The sequence below is a fragment of the Pongo pygmaeus genome, chromosome 7 (genome assembly GCF_028885625.2).
Source record: "Pongo pygmaeus isolate AG05252 chromosome 7, NHGRI_mPonPyg2-v2.0_pri, whole genome shotgun sequence".
NCBI lineage: Eukaryota > Metazoa > Chordata > Mammalia > Primates > Hominidae > Pongo > Pongo pygmaeus.
In genome coordinates this window covers 60711910-60735341 of record NC_072380.2, presented here as the reverse complement: position 1 = coordinate 60735341, position 23432 = coordinate 60711910, and the positions used below count along the sequence as shown (strand labels likewise).

General features: G+C 38.9%; 1 protein-coding gene across 3 annotated transcripts in view; it reads right to left on the bottom strand.

Moving 5' to 3' along the window:
* Positions 1–10061: 10061 nt before the first annotated feature.
* Positions 10062–23432, bottom strand: part of PPDPFL (pancreatic progenitor cell differentiation and proliferation factor like) — a 48308-nt gene continuing 34937 nt past the window's right edge. The window contains exons 1-5 of one of the 3 annotated variants that reach the window (XM_054499058.1): positions 13697–13835; positions 13290–13388; positions 12035–12112; positions 11838–11937; positions 10062–11661 (exon numbers count right to left, since the gene is read on the bottom strand). In XM_054499058.1, the coding sequence (XP_054355033.1) occupies positions 11640–11661; positions 11838–11937; positions 12035–12112; positions 13290–13344 (255 nt within the window). In that variant the 5' untranslated portion in view covers positions 13345–13388; positions 13697–13835 and the 3' untranslated portion in view covers positions 10062–11639. Of the gene's footprint in view, positions 11662–11837; positions 11938–12034; positions 12113–13289; positions 13389–13696 lie in introns of those variants that run through there. The other 2 variants (XM_054499057.1, XM_054499059.1) reach the window with 2 other exon arrangements.

Genomic DNA, 23432 nt, shown 5'->3' with positions numbered 1-23432 from the left:
TTGTGAATGAGGAATATGTTCCCTCCAGAACCCAAATGCCTAAAAGAGATTGGGGGTGCTGAGAGTTTATTGATGCAGCTGTTTCTTGACAGTGTCAGGGATTGAGCAGCCCTTGGCTTACCAAATAATTTTCGAGAATGTATCCAAGATGGGGGGGAGGGTCTTGCACTATGTGTGGGGCAATGACCCACCCTTTTTATGAGCTCCTTTGTATTTGTGTGCTCTGAATGAGTGTGTCATATGAATCTCCTTAGACGGGGATGTTATAATATAGTGTCATACCTGTGCTTCTGGAGAAAGGTAGATGCAAATAGGATTGACCTGCAAAGGCTGTGTGTGGTGACAAGGCTGCTGGAGTACCCCATGCATTATGTAGCAAAGGTTATCATGTCCCTTTAGAGGTGAAGGCAAACTGCAGCTGAAAGGCTGACAAAAGAGGCACTGAGCAGAAGATAATGACCAAATCCAGCATAGCAAAATATTAACCAACTTCTCTATTTCAATAATATTTTGTGTATGGAGGTGGTGCTTAGTGGGTGGAACCACAGAATTAAGAGTGCAGTAATCAGGCACCATTTATTCTTTCCAGGATTAAGAGCAGACCAAATTGAGCTATTAAATGGAGAAGCCATAAGAATAATCACCCTCTCATTTGATACATCTTGTGTCATGGGTTTTAATCCTTGAAGTCCCTGGGAATAAGGGTGTTACTGGGAGTAAGGTCCATGGAGTCTCTTTTTTTTAATGATAATTTGTAAGTGGCAAAGACTTCATTTAATTTTAATTTATTACTCATTGTATGAGAGCACCCATGCCCACTATGGGATATTTTAAGGAAATGGGTGTTTTGAGCATCGGGAAATTTCAATACTTAAGGTGAGGCATATCTGTTTGTAATCTCTTTATGTTCAAGAGCTCCCCTAAAATTATAGGGGGTACTTTGTTTAAATTTAGTAGGATCACCAGGAATTCAGAACCTATCCTAGAGAGAGGTGCAGGAGTCAATACGAGACCTTGTATCAGAATTTTTGCTTAAAACATTACGCTAAAATGTAGATAAATTTTAGTTTTCCAATTGGATCAAACTGTGGGCCTCTGTTTCAATTTTTGTTTCCCTTCCTGTACTCAGGATTTTTTTTTTCTTCCTTCCTTCCTTCCCTCCTTTTTTGGAGGGTACTTCAGGGTAGTCCCTCTCTACCCTACCCTATTTCTGTTTTCTCCAGAGAGCCTCAAATGAGTGTTTTCAGGGTTAGGGCATTCATTGTGGCACTGGTTGCTTTACAGGGTTGAAGCCTGGCCTTAAGTTGGGTTTGAATTAACCTCTTTGTTATGTGCAGATGCCATGGCTGTTTCTTTCTGTAGCCCTAAATTGCTGAAAGGGGAAGTCTCTAAAGGTGGAATGGCCACGAAATGACATGTTGGCGACTTCTCCTTTGAAATAGATATGGCTTCAACACAAAGTTATAAAGATCATGTGGAGGAGCTCTACACATCCTTCACTCGGTTTCCCTTAATGGTTACATCTTACATAATTGTAGATCAATATCAAAGGAAGGGATCTGATATTGGTGAAATGCGTGTTTATAGCTCTGTCATTTACAGCATGTGTAGATTCACTAACCAGCCTTCACCATCAGGAACACAAGACTATTCCATCTCCACAAAGACCTGCTTCCAGCCACCCCCATAGTCACACCCACAACCCTCACCTAGCACCCCAGCCACCGGTGACCACTAATCTGATTCCATCTCTATAATTTGTCATTTTGAGAATTACATACAAATGGAGTCATACATTATGTAACCTTTTGCGATTGGGTTTTTCACTTGTGATTTCCTGGGCATTCATCCATGTTGTCGTATGTATCAATAGTTCATTCCTTCCTATTGCTGAGTAGCATTCCATCAGACTATATGTATCCCAGTTTATCTAATCATTTACTCATTGAACGATATATTTCCAACTAGGCTATTATGAATAAACCTGCTAAGAGCATTGGTGTATGTGTTTTTTTGTGTGAACCTGACTTTTCATTTTTCTAGAATAGATGCTCCATTGCAGTTGCTGAGTCTTAAGGTAATTGCATGTTTAGTTTTATAGGAAACTGACAAACCATTTTCCAAAGTGTCTGTAAAATTTTACACTCTGACCAGCAATAAACCAGTGACCCAGTTTCTCCATATCCTCCCAGTGACTATCTTTTGTATTATGTTGGCGCACAAGTCATTACTTTTAATGGCAAAAACTGCAATGACTTGTGCACCAACCAAATAATTTTGTAAAGTGTCTAAAATATTCTTTCAAGTACACATGAAAATCTTAAAACAATTGTTGCTTCAGAGACTAGGAACTGGATTTGGGGAGTTAAAACAGAAGGAGAGACATGCTTTTTAAACTATTCTTTTTTGTTTCAGTTGAAATGTATACTATATGCACATAGTACTTATTCTACATAAATTATTATTTTACAAAAAGCTGTGACTGCTTTATAAAGTGTGCCACACTTTCGAATTCTTAGAAGCTCCTGACAGGCAAGAATCCTGTTTCATCCCCTGATGTATCCTAGGTGCCTAGAACAGTGTTATACACTTAGTATTGTAGTATACTTGTACACATTTAAGAATAACCAGTCAGTCCTTGATCATGCGTTCCAGTTAGGAGGAAACTTCATTCTAATATCACGTGTTGTCATTGCTCACCTAGAGACACACACACTCTTATCCTTCTCATCCCTGACCCAGTGAAGGGACCTTCTAATTCCTCACAAGCAGTCAGGGGATTCCAGGCCAACACAGAATCTTTTCTTTTCTTTTTTTTTTTTTTTTTTTTTTTTTTTTTTTGAGACACCTAGGCTGCAGTGCAGTGGTGTGCAATCTCAGCTTACTGCAACCTCTGCCTCCTGGGTTCAAGCGATTCTCCTCCATCAGCCTCCTGAGTAACTGGTATTACAAGCGCATGCCACTACACCTGGCTAATTTTTGTATTTTTAGTAGAGATGGGGTTTCACCATATTGGCCAGGCTGGTCTTGAACTCCTGACCTCAAGTGATCCACCCGCTTCAGCCTCCCAAAGTGCTAGGATTACAGACGTGAGCCACTACGCCTGGCCCAGCACATAATCTTAACTTGACTAATAAAAACAGGATCTTTCATGTGTAGAATGCTTAGTATGAATGAGTCACTTTGAAATTCTACAAACATTATAGTTTTCGATAATTTAAAAACTTTTATTAAAAATAAGACTGAATGGAGCTTGTGATTATAATATAGTGTGGACTAGAGTACACTGCAACAATTACTCATTGAAATAACAAAGTAAATAATGGTGATTGTTATTAATTTGTGTGAGCTTTTTGTGAACACTTTCCAAAATAAAAAGCAAATGTTTTACAGATCACTTCCCAAAACTGCTGCTAAAGCTGATTCCATTTTTAGAAGCCCTTAGATGAGTTTGGTGTGTGTGATTTAGACATTTTACTATCTGGAGGAATGCAAAACAATCCAAATTCTTTATAAAAAAGATTGTTTGTTCTTAAAATATAAAATGTATTAGGACGATATGTGCAGTAATAAAGATCACAAATATATAAGCTTTTCCTTATTCATTCTTTAAGGCTGCTTTAAATATTTCTGCTGTTGAATTTTCTTAAAGTTTAAAGCCACAGCAGCAATTGTTAACTTCAGCATACTAGTTCTTCCCTTCTACCTTTCTATAACACGCAAACTTCTTTAGCAGGCATTTAGTAGACTTTCACCACCACCACCGCCCCCTTGTACCCCCCGCCTCCTCCGCTGCCTCTTTCTTTACAGGAGAACAAGTGAGATTACCTGACTTCCCTGGAGTCCCAGGTGGAATGTTCTCTCCTGACACTCCTGTGAAATGAGAGTATGATGAGACTGGAATCCAGCTGAGAATCTGGCACATGGGAGATAGGCAAGAAATCATCATTGCATAAATAAAACAGACAGCCCCCTGGGACATCAACACACATCTTTCTCCAATCATGTAATGCTTCCCTTTCCTCCCTTCCTTCTCTCTCTTTTTCTTTCTTTTCTTTTCCCTCCCTTCCTTCCTTCCTTTCTTTCTTTTTCTTTCTTTCTTTCTTCTCCCCTCCCCTCCCCTCCCCTTCCCTTCCCTTCCTTCTTTCGAGATAGGGTCTTGCTTTGTCAGCCAGGCTGAACTAAAGTGCAGTGGTGTTATCTAGCTCACTGCAGCCTCTACACCTGGCCTCACCCTCCCAAGTAGTTGGGACCACAGGTGCCACCAAACCTGGCTAATTTCTTTTTTGTATTTTTTACAGAGATGACGTTTCTCTATGTTGCCCAGGCTGGTCTCATCTCAAACTCCTCAGCTACAGTGATCCTCCCACCTCCACCTCCCAGCATACTGGGATTATAAGTGTGAGACACGTGATGGCCCATATTATTCTATTTTTGAATGTGTTTCCTAGGCCTTCTGTGTTCATTTTCAAAGCCATGATAACACTACGGAATGACAGAAGAAAATATATGTTATTATCAGGTAAGCAGAAACACAATATACATTTTATATGAATGGAGATAAATTGAAAAAAATATCATTTTTAAGATTGCATTTATCTCTAATGGAAGTCATGAATGAATTATGACCTAAAAAAATAAAAAGGACATTTTAATTTAAAATTAGCAGCTATCTGTAATTATTAACATTTAAGGATGTGAAAGAAAACTACCTACAAAACTTGATAATCTTTCTGAACTCCAACTTTTCCTACAATTTTTGAACTTGATTGCTTATGTATATTTAACTTCTAACCCTTCCTGATTTGAAATAACCTCACTATTTTACATGATTTTTGTTTCCAGAATCACTCACTTGCTCTCCCAGGTCATTGTGGTTTTTTCACACCAAAATTACCACCATAGCTTAACAGAAGCAGCTTGTTCCCAGACTTTGGGCAGAGGGACAGTGGCAGTTTTGCCCATAGGCAGTGTAAAGAAATGTTACTCTCTGTACCAGAAACAAATCTCCAGAAGCCCTTATTGAAGAATGAGATTCCTAGCCCTCAGGTCAGGACTATGGGTGCGGGATTTCTGGAGAGGGAGCCCTGCCATCTGCACTTTCTCAAACTCCCCACACGAGTCTTAGACACATCAAATTGTGAGAATTTAAAGGCTGCAGATTTGCCAAAATAAATTGCTGCTTGTTTGGAGAGAAAACAAGGTGCTTATGGAGTTTTACACTGTTGTAACACACTTCTAACCTTTCTCGCTGCCTTACCATGTTTTAACTATTTAACATTAGAGAAGTCATTATTGCTATTTGAAGAAATATGAGGTATGCTTCACCCAAATGCTATGAATAACTAATTAGAATGATTAGCTGGAGAGTGATTTGACTCTCTGAAATTTAACATGTTCTAGAATTTTGGAAAAGGAAAGCGTATGGAATAGTGTTTAAAAAATGTTTCCAGAAAGAAAATACTTGTTCATTGATTTGGAATTAATAGGCCAGTTACAGATTTGTTAAACTTTTAAATATGTGTAAGAGTAATTAATTCACCTCCACAGATCCCATTTCTTATTCCAGTCCTACACTGCTCCTTTAAATGAGGCCTAACTCACTTTCAATTCAAAACCCTTACTCCTGTAGAGTCCAGAATTGAGGACCAATTGAGATCTTACATTCACCATCAAACAGACTCAAATATGCTCCTAACTCAGGGATTGCCATGAACACCAGTCAAACATATCAAGGTAAAAGGATGTCTTTTGCACAATAGAGAGAAAACAATACAGTCTTCTTCCAGAATATTAAGCTGTATCAGCAGTTAACAGAAGATAAGTGGATATGTGAAATCCATCTAGGATAAAAAAGAACAAAGTAAAATGATGAGTTTACGAGTTTTATCTGTCTTCCTTTTTCATGGTGAAATTTAGCTTGAAATCTGAAGATAAACAGCTCTCTAAATATGCTTCTTAAGATTGAACAAATATTTTCAAAGGTAGTTTATTTGAAAATAAAATGTTAGTCATTCTTCCCTGAAAAAGAATTTTAAAACACTAACCTTTGTAGTGTATTGACATACAAATCATCGCTCCAATAACTTCTTTCATTAATTCAGAAACCTCTGCTAAGCATGAGAAAAGGATAAAATATTCATTAAGCTTAAATTTCAGTTGGCTGTTAATCAAATAATTACTAGAATGCAAAGGATTCAATATATTTGGGGTTTATAATTTGGAGGCAAGCAAACTCCAATACACCTAACTAAAAATAATGAAGCAAAACTTGTATGGTCTAACCCTCTTAGTCAGATAAAACTATAACAGAAATGTTTTTTTCTGAATAAATGAAATAAATATTTGGTTATAATGAATTTAATTAAAAGGTATTTAAAAGTTGAGTAAAAGTTGTTTGAAGATGTATTAGAAACACATCATAAGCTTTTTTCTTAGCCTTTTGAGAACCAAGTGATTTGACTATAATGGAGAAAACTTTTCAGACCCCGGAACTGAAATACATTCTTTCTACATTATTGTGTAAGGAAGGTGACAGTGTAGCTCTCCCTTTTTTCTAGTCCTTTGATATAAAATTTTTCTAGAAATATAGTTTGTCAAAAGAAACTAGAGGCAAATCTTTAATAGCAATGCACTTACCCACTTGGTGTGAGGGGTAGAAAGGAAGTGATAGGGTAGAACTTACCTTGTTAGTTTAGAGAATTATTTCAAGGACTGGAGACACCTGAGGGCATGCCCCACTGGAGTTGGATTACTTTTATGCATGCTACGGTGCAGTGTTATTGGGGACAATTTATAGATCACCCTGAGAGACTTGAAGAAGAAAGGGCATAGTCCCCATACCCTGCCATTTCTCAGTGTGGGTGTAGTTGGAAACAAAAGCTGTTGACAATTTGACCTCCACATGGAAAATGCAAAGTTCTTCCAAAGCCATTGCCTCTTGACAGCAGTGTAACAAGAGACTATATACACAATGCAGAGCGTAGCAAGCCCCACTGGCTATTTTCTCTGCCCAGAGTACTTCTCACAAAACTGGTCACTTCTCCTTCTTCAGGACTCCACCCCAAAGCCAGCTTCTCACTGAGTCCTTTCCTAACTTCACCAATCAAAGTTGCCCTCCCTCTACCTCCACCCTATCTCGTCACTCTCCCACAAAACACTTCATTTCCTTTACAGCACGTATCACTATTAGAAAACATTTTCTTCATTTCTTTATTGATTTAGTGTTTCCTCCTTCCCACTGAAAAGTAATGCTTCTTGAGGTTGTGACCAATCCTGGCTAAAGAACTATTGCCATTCCTCTGCAAATACTTATTGCCTGTCAGAGGCTGGGTACACAATGTTCAGGAAAGCAGACATGACCCTTGATCTTAACTTCTTGTAGTTTATAGTGTAATGGATGAAACCTATATTAATCAAATAACTACACAAACAATTGTAAAATTATATCTGTGATCAGTGCTGGGAAGGAGAGCGACATGCACTAGCTGAGTGGATAATGGAAAATCTAATTGAGTCAGGGAAGTCGGAAAGTTTCTCAGTGGAAGTAACTTTAGAGCTAAGGTTTCAAAGATAAGTAGACATTAAGTGAGGAGATTCTAAGCTGAGGGAAATGAAAAGACCCTGAGGCAACAGGGAAAATGATGTACATAAGGGACTGCAGGAAGGCAGATGCAGCTGAAGCACAGGAAGCTGTGGGGAGCAGGCTGCAGGGATGGATCATAGGGGTCACCAGGGGCTGGACCAGAGCTGGGATTGGTGAGCTGTGACTTTACCCCTAATTTATTAGGAGCGATTGAGTCTTCTGTGTGTGCAAATGTGGGAGGGTGTGTGTGTGTGTCTGTGTGTGAATGTTCACAAGGGAGTATAATCAGGTTGTAAATTCTAAAGATGGTTATGGTTATTCTGTAGAGGACAGTTGACTGGAGAGAGATAAAAATAGTGTAAGTGGACCACTTAGGAGGTCATGGCAGTACCCCAGGGACAAACGATGGACATTTGAATTCAGGTAGTGCACTTGGGAAAGAAAGTAAGTAGGTAGACCCCAGAAACATTAAAGACATAAAATTGAAAGGACTTGATGTTAGGTTGGATACGAAAGAAAACAGGACAACTTGCTACTTGAGTTGATTAATACTGCCATCATTATCTGAAAGCAAAGATACTACAAGGAGATATGGTGGGGTATAGAGATCATGAACTTCGCTTTGACATGTTAGGTTAGAAGATTTTATAGGGAGCTTGAATAAATTATGACTTGCTACACTTCTTGAATTTCTGTGAGTTAGAGTTTTAGCCCTATTCAATTCAACCTGGCCAATTACTTTCACTCTTTAAAATAATTTTGTTTATCATCCTTCTTTAATAGCTAAATGGAAGCCTGCAGTTTTGTTTTCTACAACTTTAAATTCTACATATTGTGTGAAGCACCAAGAAGGCCTAAACACCAACTCAAGAACTTTTACGGTAGTGAGAATTGAGGGATGGGCTGTTGGTGGTTTTATCTGTAAAGAATATAAAATCAGTAACTTGAAACCTGAGATCAAAACCATATATCAAAAAAAATAGCAGAATACCAACACACAGTTTATAGAACCTGAGCCTAAATTATCAAAATCTTACTGCATTTAATACAGACATCCAAGTCCAGTCAAATAACATTTCATAATATCAGATTAGAATGCTCACAGCACATTGCAAGTCATCTGGATTGATGTCACCTCCCCAACACACTTGGCCTTCACTATTGATTGTCTACCCAACAAGCAACAGAGCCAGACAGGAGATATTTTCTCTAAAATAAAGCACAATTATGCTGAGATCTATTTGTGACATACTTTTTAAAGGCAGTGCAAAAATGTCTTCTGATACATTGAGAATTCTAGATTATCTAGAATTAACCAGAAGATATTTTGTTCCTTTTATTTATTTCTATTATTTTAATTTTGTAGAAACTCTGGGATAGTATGCAGAAATTCTTTCCATTTTTAAATCATTTTGTGAGTTCAATTTAATGTTACTTTCTGGAAAGATTTCTTCTATTTTTTTAACATATTTATCTACCTATCTATTTCATCTATCTATCTTCACATATGTGTGTGTAACCACTCTAAAATATTTAATTACTATATATGTTCATAGTTTTGTTTGACTTAAAATTTTATGTAAAATTCCATTACTTTAAATAGGAATAACTTTCAGAAAGAGCAACACTAGTCTAAACTAATATAAAAGCTGTAATTTTTACAAATACATAAGCCCTCCCAAATAACGTAATTTAACAAATGGTATTTTTCTGAGTAAACAAAATAAATGCCAACTTGCTAACCTATTTTGCAAAATTCATCAAGTAACCTAAACAAGCAATCTGTTCATACATATATCAAGTAGTTAAGAAAAAAAGAATTTGCTGATGATATTAAAGTAGAAACAGAACCTTTCCACAGTTTACCATTTTGTTTCATAATATTTTTCTCTCACTTAAAAAACTCCATTTTTAATTACTATGATTTAATTTGGACCAAAATCAAGTAAATATATATACACTCCTAAAATTTAATCCACTTCTAGAAATAGAGAAAATGTGTTCATGCTGGCAGCCACCAGGAAAACCATCACATGTAGACAGTGATGTGGATCAAAGGGATGTTTGAGTCCTTTCATTAACAGCTACGTGATAAGGGGACGCAAGCTTGAAGAAATGCCTTTCCCATTCGGAACAGGTAAATGATCTGTCTGCAATGTCTGTCACTGCCAGTGGCCAGCCTGGATGCTCTGTCATGGTTATGTAGTTGGGTAGGAAGACCATCCTACTAAGGGTTATGTGTGCTCCACTGGATTTTTAAGTCAGCATTGGCCCCATGACTGTAGTGATGTCTACCTCTAAGTGAGTGAGCATCCCTGATATCTAAGCCTTACATCTTACACTGAAAACTACTTGCAAGCAATATACAGAAACTTATCGATTAAAACTTATTAAGTATTATCTACCCAATATTCAAAGAAGAGAGAGCTGTTCTACTCAATGTAGGGAATATACTTATGCAGAAAATTTCAGTGCCTTTTTATATTAACATTTATTATTTTTTAATTATACACAATACTTGTCATATTGGAAAAATTTGCAGATACAGAAAAATATATTAAAAAGAGAATGAAAAACGCCCATAATCCCATCTCCAGAAATAGCCCTGTCAGCATTTCGGTATAGTTCCTTCCAGTCTATCTTTATGCATATGTAACTTTTTAATACAACTACGATTGTACCATATATGGTGTATTATGCTAATTTTTAATGCCATAATATAATTTTCCATGTTATTAAATATTATTTAAAGTTAAGAATTTTAAAGTCTGTACAATGACCAATTGATTAGCTCTATGGTAATCTATTTAGCAGGTAATGTACTTAACAATACATATGCTATTTCCAACCTTCATTATTTTAAAAAAATTGAATTTTTACAATTCTTTTCTAAAATTCTGAATTCAATGCCCCTTAAACTATTATGTGAAACATTGACACATCAGTTTTAAGGCATAATAAATAAATCACTCAACAGACATAAAAAGAGTCTAACTTAAGTTTTTTTAATAAAAATGATATAAGTAATGAAAGAGCTACTTTATGTAAATCACAACATTTGAAGACACATTACTTTAAAAGGGTGTCTTGTTTCTAAAGGCACACTTTTCAAAGATGCACCAGGTAGCAAGTACCACTTGCAGCAATAGTCTTTGTGTTGAGAAAAATGCCTAAACTTTTGTTATATCAGTGGCTGCTGTGATCTTGCCTCATAAATTAGATCTCAGACACATTTTTGTCTTCTTACAATGGAGAAGAGTCCTGGAATAGCTGGGGCGCTGAAGGGGAGTCGTTCATATACGGACCACTGCAGCAGGTAGAGGATCTTGATTGTCAGAATCAACTGTTCATGCTACATAAGGCAGGCAACCGTTACCAACATGTTCATCAAATGGCAGTGCAAAGATGATCAGCTACAAAGTGCTCATCTGTAATCTGGGTTGACTTTATAGTAGTCAGAGAGGAGGGGATAAATAAATGAAACACTCTCCAGATAATTCAAATGAATAAACTTGATAGAGAGTGTCAAGAAAACATCTTTCCAACAATTAGCTTGCATTGGCTTTTTAAAATATTTTAAATAATGATTCTAATTTTAAATAATGATTCTAAATTTGTCTTAGATGGAAAATTCATCAAAATCACTATATGTCAACATTGGCATCTATGAATCCCTTTATTATAGATTCTTTCTATTCCATTTAGTTACTAGGTATTCAAATGTCTAAAATCCAAAATAAGTAGTTTAAATATATTAAATAACAACTGTGCTAGTCCGTGTGTTTGAGTTCAAAATGTCTGAAAACAACTGCACACAAACTCCCAATTCAACCTGTCTAGTAATTTGCACCACACAGAAGCTAATCAAAATCAGCAGTGTTATCCTAAGGTTATCTAAGACAACAACTAGACAATGGTTATTCTTTTCCTGAAGGTATGAGCAAAACAAATTTAGACCCTTTCCTCTGATTCTCAGTCCATCTCCTGCCAAACAATGACACAGTTTGGCATATGACTTCTCCGCCACTCTTGAGTGATTGAACTGGAAAGGGTGCTATGATCTTCCTGACAGCGACCTGCAAGGAGGGAGCTGTGTTAGTGCCACCCTCATCCCTCAGGTGCGCTTCATAGGCAAGGCTCACTGCTCTCAAGAGACAACTGTGTACCCTAAGTGAGTAGCATAACACATACCACATGCATTATTTCATTCACTAAGTAAGAACTGCCCTTACCAGAGAAGGCTAAAACTCACCCAGTAGCAGACAGATCTTTTATTCTCACATTTGAAAGCACAGGTTCAGAATGGAAAAAGGATTTAAACCACCAGGTGGATTCTGCCACTTCAGGCAACCCTATCAAATAAAATTCATGTTACTCCTTATCAAACAAATTTGAGATTAAAAATAAAAAGAAATAATAAGGATGACACTGAAAGAAATAACTAAGTACCTTGCTGTGGTTTGTCATCATCTATGAAGTTAACAGAATCAGAGCCAGTTAAAGAACTAACTGAAGAAACACTGGACTCTGTAGGAAACAAATGATATTAAACAAATAAATAACTGGCAACCAGACAAGCAAATTCTCATCAATTATATACGAACTGTCAAGTAGCATGGTTTGAAATCATTTATTCCTGGCTTGTGAATTCATGAATTGAAAAACTGATCAAATTACCAATCAATAGAAAGCTGCTATATTAAAAAATACTATGTTCTACTGATAAGATATACTCATTTCCAAGGCAGGAAACTCACCCTCTCCTTGGATATGAATGTTGAATTTAAAATATATTATAAATGTTTTCAGTTTCAAAAACTAAGAAAGAACAAGACCAAGAATAAATATTGTTGTACTACATTAGAAATATTACATATGTATATATTTAAAGTTCTACAGAAGTCATCAAATCTAGAAATTAAGGAATTATTTTGAAAGAACAAACATTTTGTCTTATTAGGCTTGTATTTAAAACCTATGTCTCTTATAAGATCAGAATATAAAAGCAACTCCTGTGGATAAATAACACCAAGTAAATGAGCATAAACTTTTGTAAAATGAATAAATCAGTAGTTGTCTCTAACACTTATACTACAAACAACCCTTGAAAGAAGAGTTTTCTATGTGTTGTTGCCATAGATACTTTTAATAACTACTAATTTGGTTCTGAAATGCTTATTTTATTTTATGAAATTTCTCAATCTTCTCTAAGAAGCTACAATTTTCTATTTGGCTATGAATATGAACAGATGGATAGATTAATAAAAATAAAACTGGCCAGATAGAAGTTAGCCTATTATCCATAGCAGAAGATGGAAATTAGAAAATTTTTGAAGAAAAGTCATGCTATCTTTTCTTTTCTAAGGAGCTGAATAATACTTTATTTATGTAAAATCATCAGTTTTTAGTGAATCTTACAGAATGCAAGGTACATAAAATTAAAATGTAATAATGAAACATAAGCCGATGTTCACTGATTTTTAAGTGTCAATGGCTTCATCGATACAGCATAGCTAGAACAAAGAAGTGCCTGTCAGCACTGAATCAGAGAAGTCCCTGAGGCCTCCTGCTTTCTTCATTGTCACCAATAGTTACTTTTCTCCCTTAAGTTCTGAAGGTAACATGATACCTGTGTTAACAATATCCCACAAACATCACCTCAAATCATATTATCTAGGGATGTCTCTATGATGATGCAACTTACTTCGATAATACTGATTTCTGGCTAGAAGGCAACCAATGGAAGGTACGGATGCCATGGCTTTACCCGTGCGAAAGCACTCAAGAAGCTGTGAGCATCAATCTGAAACAGAGACAGAGAAAAGAGACATTGATATGAATAACAGGGAGTTTCCTTTTCTTTTTTCCACGTGACTGTTACAAAGTATTATCATTTACCATGTAGTAAATATATGATAAAAGGAATTTAAATGTTTACACAAAAGTTCAACCAAATATACTGCAATAAAAAGATGCAATTAAGTAGTACATTTAGGTGAAAAAGAAAGAAAAACTATACATCCAACTATACACAATGCACAGAACTTACTCCGTCTAAAACAGACCTAAAGGTCAGAGAAGTGTTAACTCAGCCATGAGGTAGTCACTCACCTATTTGTTTTCTCCAATTCGTTCTTTTAAAATAAACGTGGTTCTAAAGTTTCTTCAGAAAATACATGCTTTGAAAGAACCAGTTCTTAGTGATTGAAGAGAGGCTGCACCACCCACGCAGGGCCAGAGGTAGGTCCGTGATGGGGGGCCCCTGAGCACACCTTATATTTAGAAGCCCCAGGCTGGCTGGAACCTGAGCTGTGGGTGACTCGGAGTGAGGTGGGCACACAGCCAGTCAGAGGCGGCAAACAAGGACTCTCTGCACGTCTGCCCGCCAGCCGGCCAATGGTCCTCAGAACACAGCAGCCTGCCAAGTTCGCCTGCAGTCAGCAGGGAAGGACTTGGCCCAATGCTCTTTTGGACTCAGTCTCTTTAATATCACAACTGCTGGTGACTACAGAGAGGGAGGCGATACACAAGTGTCTCCTCAGCCTTAGATACAATCACACACTCCACCTGCAGCACCACGCTGGGCACGTGTGGGATGCACAAGCAGCCTGCTATCTGGCTGGGGAGACTGAACATACCTGCCCACAGTTTCAGTGAGGCAAGGCAGAGTCCCACGGTCAAAGCGGAGCAAGAAAGCACTCTAAGGGACATTGAAGTCTTCCTGGAAGTGGGACAGAGTCAGTGGGACTTGATGGACAGATGGACAGTGAGTTAGAAATTCTAGCAGGAATGACAAGAGACAAATGGAAATCATGGGTAATAAGAGGATATTTATGACATTGTATCAATACCATTTACTGATACAAAAGCTAAGTTTTAATCTGATTTTAGTAACATATCTCAGATAGATTGCTTTGCCCTTTTTTTTTCCTTTTTTTTTTTTTTTTTCCTGAGACGGAGTCTCACTCTGTCGCCCAGGCTGGAGTGTAGTGGCGCGATCTGGGCTCACTGCAAGCTCCGCCTCCCAGGTTCACGCCATTCTCCTGCCTCAGCCTCCCGAGTAGCTGGGACTACAGGCACGCGCTACCACCCCTGGCTAATTTTTGTATTTTTAGTAGAGATGGGGTTTCACCGTGTTAGCCAGGATGGTCTCCATCTCCTGACCTTGTGATCTGCTCGCCTCGGCCTCCCAAAGTGCTAGGATTACAGGCGTCTTTATGATACAATTTATATTCCTTTGGGCATATATCCAGTAATGGGGTTGCTGAGTCAAATGATCATTCTGTTTTTAGGTCTTTAAGGAATTGTCACACTGTTTTCCACGATGATTGAACTAATTTACACTCCCACCAACAGCGTATAAGCGTTCCTTTTTCCCGGCAACCGCGCCAGCAGCTATTATTTTCTGACTAAGTGCTATCTTTCAATTGATGATTTCTAAATCTTCTGCCTTGTCATGAGATAATTTCTGATTTTTACTCATTTTTGAAGTAGTCTGTGGAAGTGGCTTTCTATGCACTTGAGAATAATAAACATTATTTATTTGCTGTATACTGCCATTATTTTACATGTGTCTGCTAGATTGCCTTACTTAAAGTTTTAAGTAAATAATTCTTATACTTACCAAAGTGTTACTGCTTGATCTACCAGTTTCCTGTATGAGTACATCATCTAATTATATCGATGTTTGTTTCATGAATTTTGAAGTTTTGGGATAGGGGCACACAATAATCACGATTATAATATTGTCTGAGTGGATATCTGCCTTTGTCTTTCATCATTACTAACGTTTTACCTTTGTGCTGTTTGTTTAATTAGTCTAATATTAATATTGTAGTACCAGCTTTTTCTCTGAGTAATCATAAAGTATATCTTTTTGTATCCCTTAATTTTCAACTTGCTGTTCTCTTTGTTTCAACAATCACTTATAAGTATCCTTTAACTGTATTTTTTCCTAATGATATCTGTTTTTTGAAATATTTGAGTTTAGCCCACTAATATGTATTGGAATTACTCACAATTTGAACTTTAGAGGTTGAGATCTTCCTACATAATTTTTATGTCTCAGCCACATATATGCATGTGTATACTTTTAAAACCTTAATATAAATGTAAATTTAGTTAATTCATCCTTTATTGTCTGTACTGCATTTTGAGTGAGTACCACAGTGTTTCTTCCAATTTACTACTTCTCTTTTTAACTATGTCCCACCTAAAATTTAGCTTGTGTGTATATATACACACACACAAACACATACATATGTATGTATATGTATTTACCTATTTAAATTTTGTTGCTTTATTTCTGTCCTGTTTTTCATAATTCTTTCATTTGTTTCTCTGACCATCTTTAACATGGTTACTGTGAAGTCTTGGTTGAAACCCTCTATGAAATTAGCATCATTCCACGTGCATGCTGTCACAGTTGTGACTCTGTTGGCTGGCTTTCTTAGCAGGAGATTTCTTCAGAAGTTTTGGCTCTCAGTTTGCAGGCTCATTTCGAGTGTTCTCTCTGTCCTCTGTACTCTCCCACCCACTAGGCCATCCCACCTCTCCTGGCTAGTGGCATCACGGTGTTCAGGTACCACTCTCACCTGACCCTAGTTTTTGTGTCTTTGAATCATAACACTACTCACATTTTGTTAAGTTATTTACTTCTCTCACATATTAAATTGTGAGCAGGTCAAAGATGGAAGTACCTCTATTCATTTCAGCTTCAGCAATGCCCAGCACAAAACCTGACAGATATGGTAGTTTAGGTTCTAAAAATGTAATAAAACCAATGCATCCCTTCTTTGCCTGGTAATAAGGATTACATCCTTGGTTAATAATTAAAATGTCACAACAGAGCTTAGATTTAAATGCTATAACTGACATAATTAGAGTAATTTTTACCTGATTGCTGATTCAAGTTTTTTTTTAAATATCCAAGTACTAAAATTAATCACAATCACATGCTCAGCGAGTCTTTTGTCCTAGAGTTGAGGGTGGTAACATTTTTATTTGATAATGACAAGAAGAGAGTGGCTGTCTAATTCCAATGACATGCTGAAAACCAGCAAGGAAAATGGAGCTGTCCTCTGCACACTCCTGTTCAGACAAGTTGTAAGATGTGCCCTACTGAGATATCAGCCTCTTAAATGGTTGAAAAAGGATTCAGAAAGATTAAATTCTAATTAGTCAACTGCAACCCTTCTGAGAGATGATCTGTTTATCACATGTAAGATGCTATTACCCTTTCTAAATTTATTGACATTGGATGCAGTAGTAAATAGATATCAGATTGCTGTTTTCTGGAGCGTGGAAATCCATGGCAAGAACAATGACTAAAACTTGCTGATAATTCACCATGACCCTGTGTTGTCACAGACCACTGGCCATGTGTGCAGTATGAGAGGATCAATATCTGACTGTCTTGGACGACTTAAAGTGTCCAGATCTTATTCCAATCTGCGGTTATAAAATATCTGATTGTCCATATAAGATGTCAAGAATTTTAAGTGTGTCATGATATTCAGGCCAATAAATGTGCTATATTAAGCACAGCATAGTCACTCCTAATAACTAATGCTGCAAATGAATATGTGTAGCACGTACTCTATAAACACATGGCAATCTGCATTAAAACACTGTTTCATTTCATAATTGTTGTGGAAAAGGTTGCCAAAAACTAGTTATTGACTATCTCTGGGCCTCCACAAGTGATACATGAAAAAGGAAATAATAATATCAAACTTCATTTGAAATTCATTTCAGTTTCAATACATATAATTCAATTGTTTGTTTAAATTTTATATTTCTCTGAATTGTCTGTAGTCTATCCGTTAATTGTCATGATTTTACACAACAGAAACCAGTCTCATCTAGAATCAGGAAACAATGTAGTGGGAGATTGGTGGTCAGTTCATAAAATCATTAGGAAGCAGAGAGTAGTGTGCTCTCACGAGCAGGATTCTCCAGAAAAGATCCTGGGAGCTTATACGGGGTCATCAGGTACATGAATTGCCGGAGCCAGGACACGGGAGGAGGTGCACCCAAACCGCTTCCCATGGCACTGGAGCTAAAGTTGCCACAGCCACACATCTCAAGGGCCGGGCTGCTGGATCTTCTAGACAGCCTCTAAAAAGTAGCATCCTAAATCCAGTGGGCACCCCAAATCTGCCTCCTTACACCCTGGCTGTTTAGTGATCCGCTGAGAAAGTTGTTCTTATCTAGAAGAAGGCAGCACAAAACAATATAATATTACAGTATGTTCTCCAGAAAATTATTGCCCTCCTTCTTCTTGGGGGATGAGAGACTGGGGCTCAGAGTGCCCTCTCTTACTGACCCCTGGCTCATATGCTTTCCCAATAAATCCTGTTTTTCAACCCATATTACGTGATATTGTAAACTCTGTCCTGAGAGCTATTGCACTTCTGGGAGTCACTCAGGAAAAAACCAGGCTTAGAAAATGACAAGAACCAAGTACATTTAAGCAGAGAAGCACTTGCCCAAGTCACACCACAGGCAGAAAATGGCGAGGGTCCTGCTGTCACCTATGATGAAGCCACCAACACAGAGCCCCCAGCGGGCTGAACTTAGTGGCTAACCCTAGGCCAGGCAATTTCCTCTAGCTTCATGGATATGGAGAAAATATGTATCCTTGTAGCAAAAACTGCTGTCTTTCAGTATCTATTCTCTTCTTTCATTTTTAACATTTATTGGGCATCATCCACCCAACTAGGCAACCAACTTCTCAGCCTCCCTTGCAACAGGGAATATGTCTGGGCCAGTGAACTGTGAGAAGTGTGTTGTTTATCTTCAAGATCATCTCCTTAGAGACCAAGCCACTTGGTGTGGACTTCTTTTTGGCTTACTGGTTGGAAAATGTTACTAACTGAAACCATCTTGGAAGAAGCCACATTTTGAGAATAGCTTTCCCACCTCAGGGCTAGTACCAGAGAATGAAATAAAATTCTCTTTCTAGGCCGTATCATGTTCTTATTGTTATAAGAGATTAGCTTGCACTCTGACCATTAAAATCAACTCGGACGTCAGTGGCACAGAGTGTTAGGTTCCCCCAAAATAGAATAGGTATTCAGATGCTGGGCTGCCAAGGAGCAAAGGCTGACGTCACCTGAATGTTTTATTGTCCCTGATCCTAACACAAATCTTTTGCTCTGCTAAGCAGTCCCAGTCATTTCCTTCCATTGAATGTGGCAGCCTCATTCCCACCACATGCCCTAACTTACATTGTTTACGCAACTTACAAGTATTTCTCTTTTGCCCTTTTTCCTGAGTCCCTTAAAGCATAAGAAAATTAAGTTAAATGATTTCCTGATTCATATCTGTATTACTATTGGATGGAATAATGAGTCAGTTGCCCATCATGCAAATATGCAAACACTAAAAACCAAATTAATCTCAGTTTTCGTCTTCTCTCCTCTGCCCTGCATCCCTCCTGCCTGGCTGCCAAATAGTAATCTTACTATAAAAACACTTTTTGATCAATTATTACCAAGCACTGGTCTGGATTCTTGAGGTTTCCTCCATAGGCATCCTTGACACCATCTAGAAAGCCATAGAGCAGCTGAGTGATGTCTCCGGTAGTTGAATCTACTAGTAGCAACAAGATCTTTCCACCTCAGCCTCAGTGTTAACTCACACACTGCGGGGAGGTGAGTTCCCCTTCCTGATGCAAAGACCTTTTCTCAGTGTGTTCTCCCTTTAGGATTCTCTGAGCTGCACTGGTTTTTTTTGTTGTTGTTGTTGTTTTGTTTTTCAATACTGTCACACTTCCTCCTTCCTGTGGTAAGGTATCTAAATGAACATAACTGGCTCAAGCCATGTCTGTGTTTCTGGCTTGCAAATCCTACACCCAGTGAGCTGGATAATTACTCTGTGTAATGGTCAATATACTGATAATTTGGAAGCCTATGAAACAGTTTGGGAACATGAACACACTTTATTGTCTAGCAGACATTCCATAGTATCAGTAAGAGCAAAGAATTATCAAATTCTTTTTTTAAAATTTTGATTGCTTTTCATGTCAGATCGAAATTTAAACACCATTTTCCCCCAATCTATATTACTCCCATTTCCCCACAAATCCTCATTCTCAATATGAGGAAGCTGCTTATTTTGATATGCCTCAGATCCTCGTCTATGAAATGCAGAATGCATCTGATTATCTGACTGTAGGAACTCAGGCTCTGTTCCCTGGAAGACAGACAAATTTGCCCACAGTTTTATTAAAGACTTTTATTGGGAAAATGCTGAAAGAGAGTAAGGAAAGCAGGGCTGAGCAGTGAGAGACGCTGGACTGCAGTGAGTGGGCCTCGGTGGGCTTGTCCTGGAGGGGAACCTGGGCGGCACTGCCAGGCCCCACATCCTGCCTTTGCATTGCTTGAATCCACTGGCTTTGAATAGTAAGTTCATCCCTGAGGAGCATCTCCTCCGGGGCTCAGATCGGTTCTTTTTGTGGGAAAACTTATACAAGGAAGGTAAGTGGGATGAAGTTTAATTCCTGTCACTGCAGAGGACTTGAGGTCACAGTGACTCCCACCCTCTCCAGCCTGTGTTTCCTGACCAGCACCTCTTCTGAGACAAATGGTTTACCCAGAGGACTGAACCATATCTTCATCTTTGAACTTTCTGTACCACTGGTCACACATCTTTTGTAAGCTGTGGGTGCATGTGTGGGAAAGGTGCAGTTCCAAGAAAGTCCTGTTCATATGGCTCACCCTTGGCTGTACCGGGGAATGAGCCTCTGGAATGTTTTTTGCATTCCTGAGGTGTTGAGCCACATGGTACCAATTGTCTGGATAGTTCAGAGCAATATGTGTTCTATGGAGATCTAGCGCTTCAGTAACAGAAGAAAGTCAGGCAAGTGCCCTATGCCTGCATGACCGACCCTCCATAAAAACCTTAGGCTCTGAGGCTCAGGTGCACTTTCCTAATGGGTAGCATTTTGTACATGTCACACATCTTCACTGGAAGAATTCAGTGTGTCCTATGTGACACCACTGGGAAGGAAAACCTAGAAGCTTGTGGCACCTGGTTTTCTCCGGACCTCCCCCCAACCAGGGAATCTTTGGAAGTCTACCATTATCTACTGGATCCAGCTGGTTTTTGTAGGGGCCTGGTAGTTAAATTAAACGGCGGCCACCACTCATGCATTTTTTATATATACTTTTTCTTTTTCAGGGTCTCACTCTGACACCTAGGCTGGAGTCCACTGGTGCCATTTCTGCTCACTGCAACCTCCACCTCCTGGGCTCAAGTGATCTTCTTGCCTCAGCCCCACAAGTAGGGGACTACAGGTGCACACCACCATGCCTAGCTAATTTTTGTATTTTTTTGTAGAGACAGGGTTTTAACATGTTGCCCAGGCTGGTCTCGAAATCCTGGGCTCAGGAGATCCACCTGCCACAGCCTCCCAAAGTGCTGGGACTACAGGCATGAGACACCACGCCCAGCTCATTCTTTGTATCTTTAAAAGTAGCATCAGTATCAGCCATTTCTCCCAGGATGCAATTTTTAAAACATTTACTATCTTGGCTATGACATGGGGCAGGTGGAAGGACAGGGAGAAGTTCTGGAAGCTGGCACCAAGCCTTGCCTACTACATCACTCCTGCATCACAGGGCAGTGACCAAAATGATTGTTCTGCCAGCCACGGATTGTGCCCATGTGAATTTTACATTTGCAGACCAGGGAACTGGCCATTACGACCAGTGGATAGAGTAAGAGTAAACCAGACCTGGGTCAGGGCTCCTATACATACTGCCCTAACAAGCATGTCATGATGACATTTCTGACCCCTGAGAATCTATTTCAACATAGTTCTTTTGTTTGAGAAGTCCTCAAAATGTCATGTACTTCAATTACACAGTGCATGAACATCCCTTAGATCCCTTCATGGAAGAACTAGGGTAATGATTTTCAGATGCACTTCCCATGGTGTTACAGGATCCCTACTCATGGAAACCCAGCCCTCCTTCACTCCGTAAGTTCTGGGTCTGAGAAGTGTCTAATAAGATCCAGAAACCAGGCCAGAGATCATGAATATTTATTGATCCAGCTTCCCTCAAAATCCTTGGCTGTATTTTTATTGTACAAATGAAGCAATGCTCTTGAGACCGCTGGTAGGTCTTGGCCCTGGGAACACCATGTCTCTAAGTCATCTCCCTGTGTGCAGGGCATCCTGTGCTGCTATTCTGACCTTATCACTCATGACAATTGCACTCACCAGCTTCTGATGATTAAGTACTACCGCCTGACCCCTCTTGGGGGATCTTGTCATTCCCGTTGTAAGTAGGGGTTCCTACTCTATAACAGCACCTAAGTCCTGAAAAATAGAAAATGGCCTCACTGATTTTCTCAGTGAAACTGGTGCTCCTCTCTCCAATGTGCTCCTTTTCATTTTAGGAAAACAGTGTTCCCTGTGAAACTCAGCCAGCTTAAGTAGGACACCCACTCCAGCATGCACATTACTCTGAGGTTCTGTTTTTTTACCCTTTCTTCAACCACCTTCTGTAGTAATTCAGGAATTTCTATTTCACTTTGTATGGGCTATTGTTACTTCCAAGAATTATCCTCACAACATATCGGTTTCACATGGTGCCCTTGCCAGGATGTTAGATGCTATATGGTGGAAAAATCAACCTTATCAAAAAATTCTCCCTTAACCAACTTTATGTCTGACACTCCTTGAGCCAGCTCCATAAGGAACCAGTTCTGTTTGCATTTGCCCGTGTGCATGTTAGCTGAGCCCTGCTGCTCCTTTAGGGTAGAGGCCCTTTCCTACCTTAGCAGGCCAGCACTCCTTAGTTAGCTAATGTTGTAACTCATGCAGGTTATTTGTCCAATGGTCAGGTTAGAACATAGGTGTAGATCCAGCAAGGACATACGGTGCATCATTTTAAGCAAGGAAAGATCCCTGATTTTAAAAGGAAGGAGTTGGCCATTTCTGTAGTTGTAGAAGGTTTGGGACAATCTTGTGATTCAAAAAATTTTAGTGCATTGACTGAAATGTCCCCGTCACAAATCTCAGTGTCTGGTTTCTTCCTGGAGGGGCCCTCCCCTTGGAGAAGCAGACTCTGAGCTTCTCATAATTAAGCAGACTCTGAGCTTCTCATAATTAAGCTCACCCCTCAGCTTTTTTACCATTTAGCCACAAGTCCCTTTACCTGCTGCCAAGGACCCATCTGACTTTCTCCTTACATCAATATTCCCCACTCTCCTCTGGCAGATCTTCTCCAATGAACTGGCAACACCCAGCACCAGTCAGCTCGTCCCACAGCCCTCTAATTGCTGTTTCCCCAGACACTCTCAAACTCCAGAGATGGTGCAAACACTAGAGCAGCCTATTCCACCATCGCACCATTCTAGTTACCATCTGTGGGCATTTGGACAATTGCCCTGTGTGTTCATTTGCTAAGGCCACTGTAATAAAATATGGCCAACTGCGGGTGACTTAAACAAGAGACATTTATTTCCTACAGTTCTGGAAGGAGAAGTCCTAGATGAAGGTGTCCACAGGGTTGGTTTCTTCTACAGCCTCTCTCCGTGGCTCATAGTCTTCTCTCTGTGGGTATCTGTGTCCAAATTCCCTCTTCTTATGAGGACCCCAGTTGTATTGAATTAGGGCCCACCCTAATAAGCTCATTTCAATGTAATTACCTCTTTAAAACCCTATCTTCAAATCCAGTCCTATTATAAGGTTAAGACATCAACATCTGAGTTTTGAGGGACACGGTATAGCCCATGCCATCCTGCTTGAGCTTGCCAAAGACTATGGGTCCCCACCTGTCACCCATGACAGGGTCCACACTGCCAGCCAACTGAAGGGGATCAGCTCCAACAG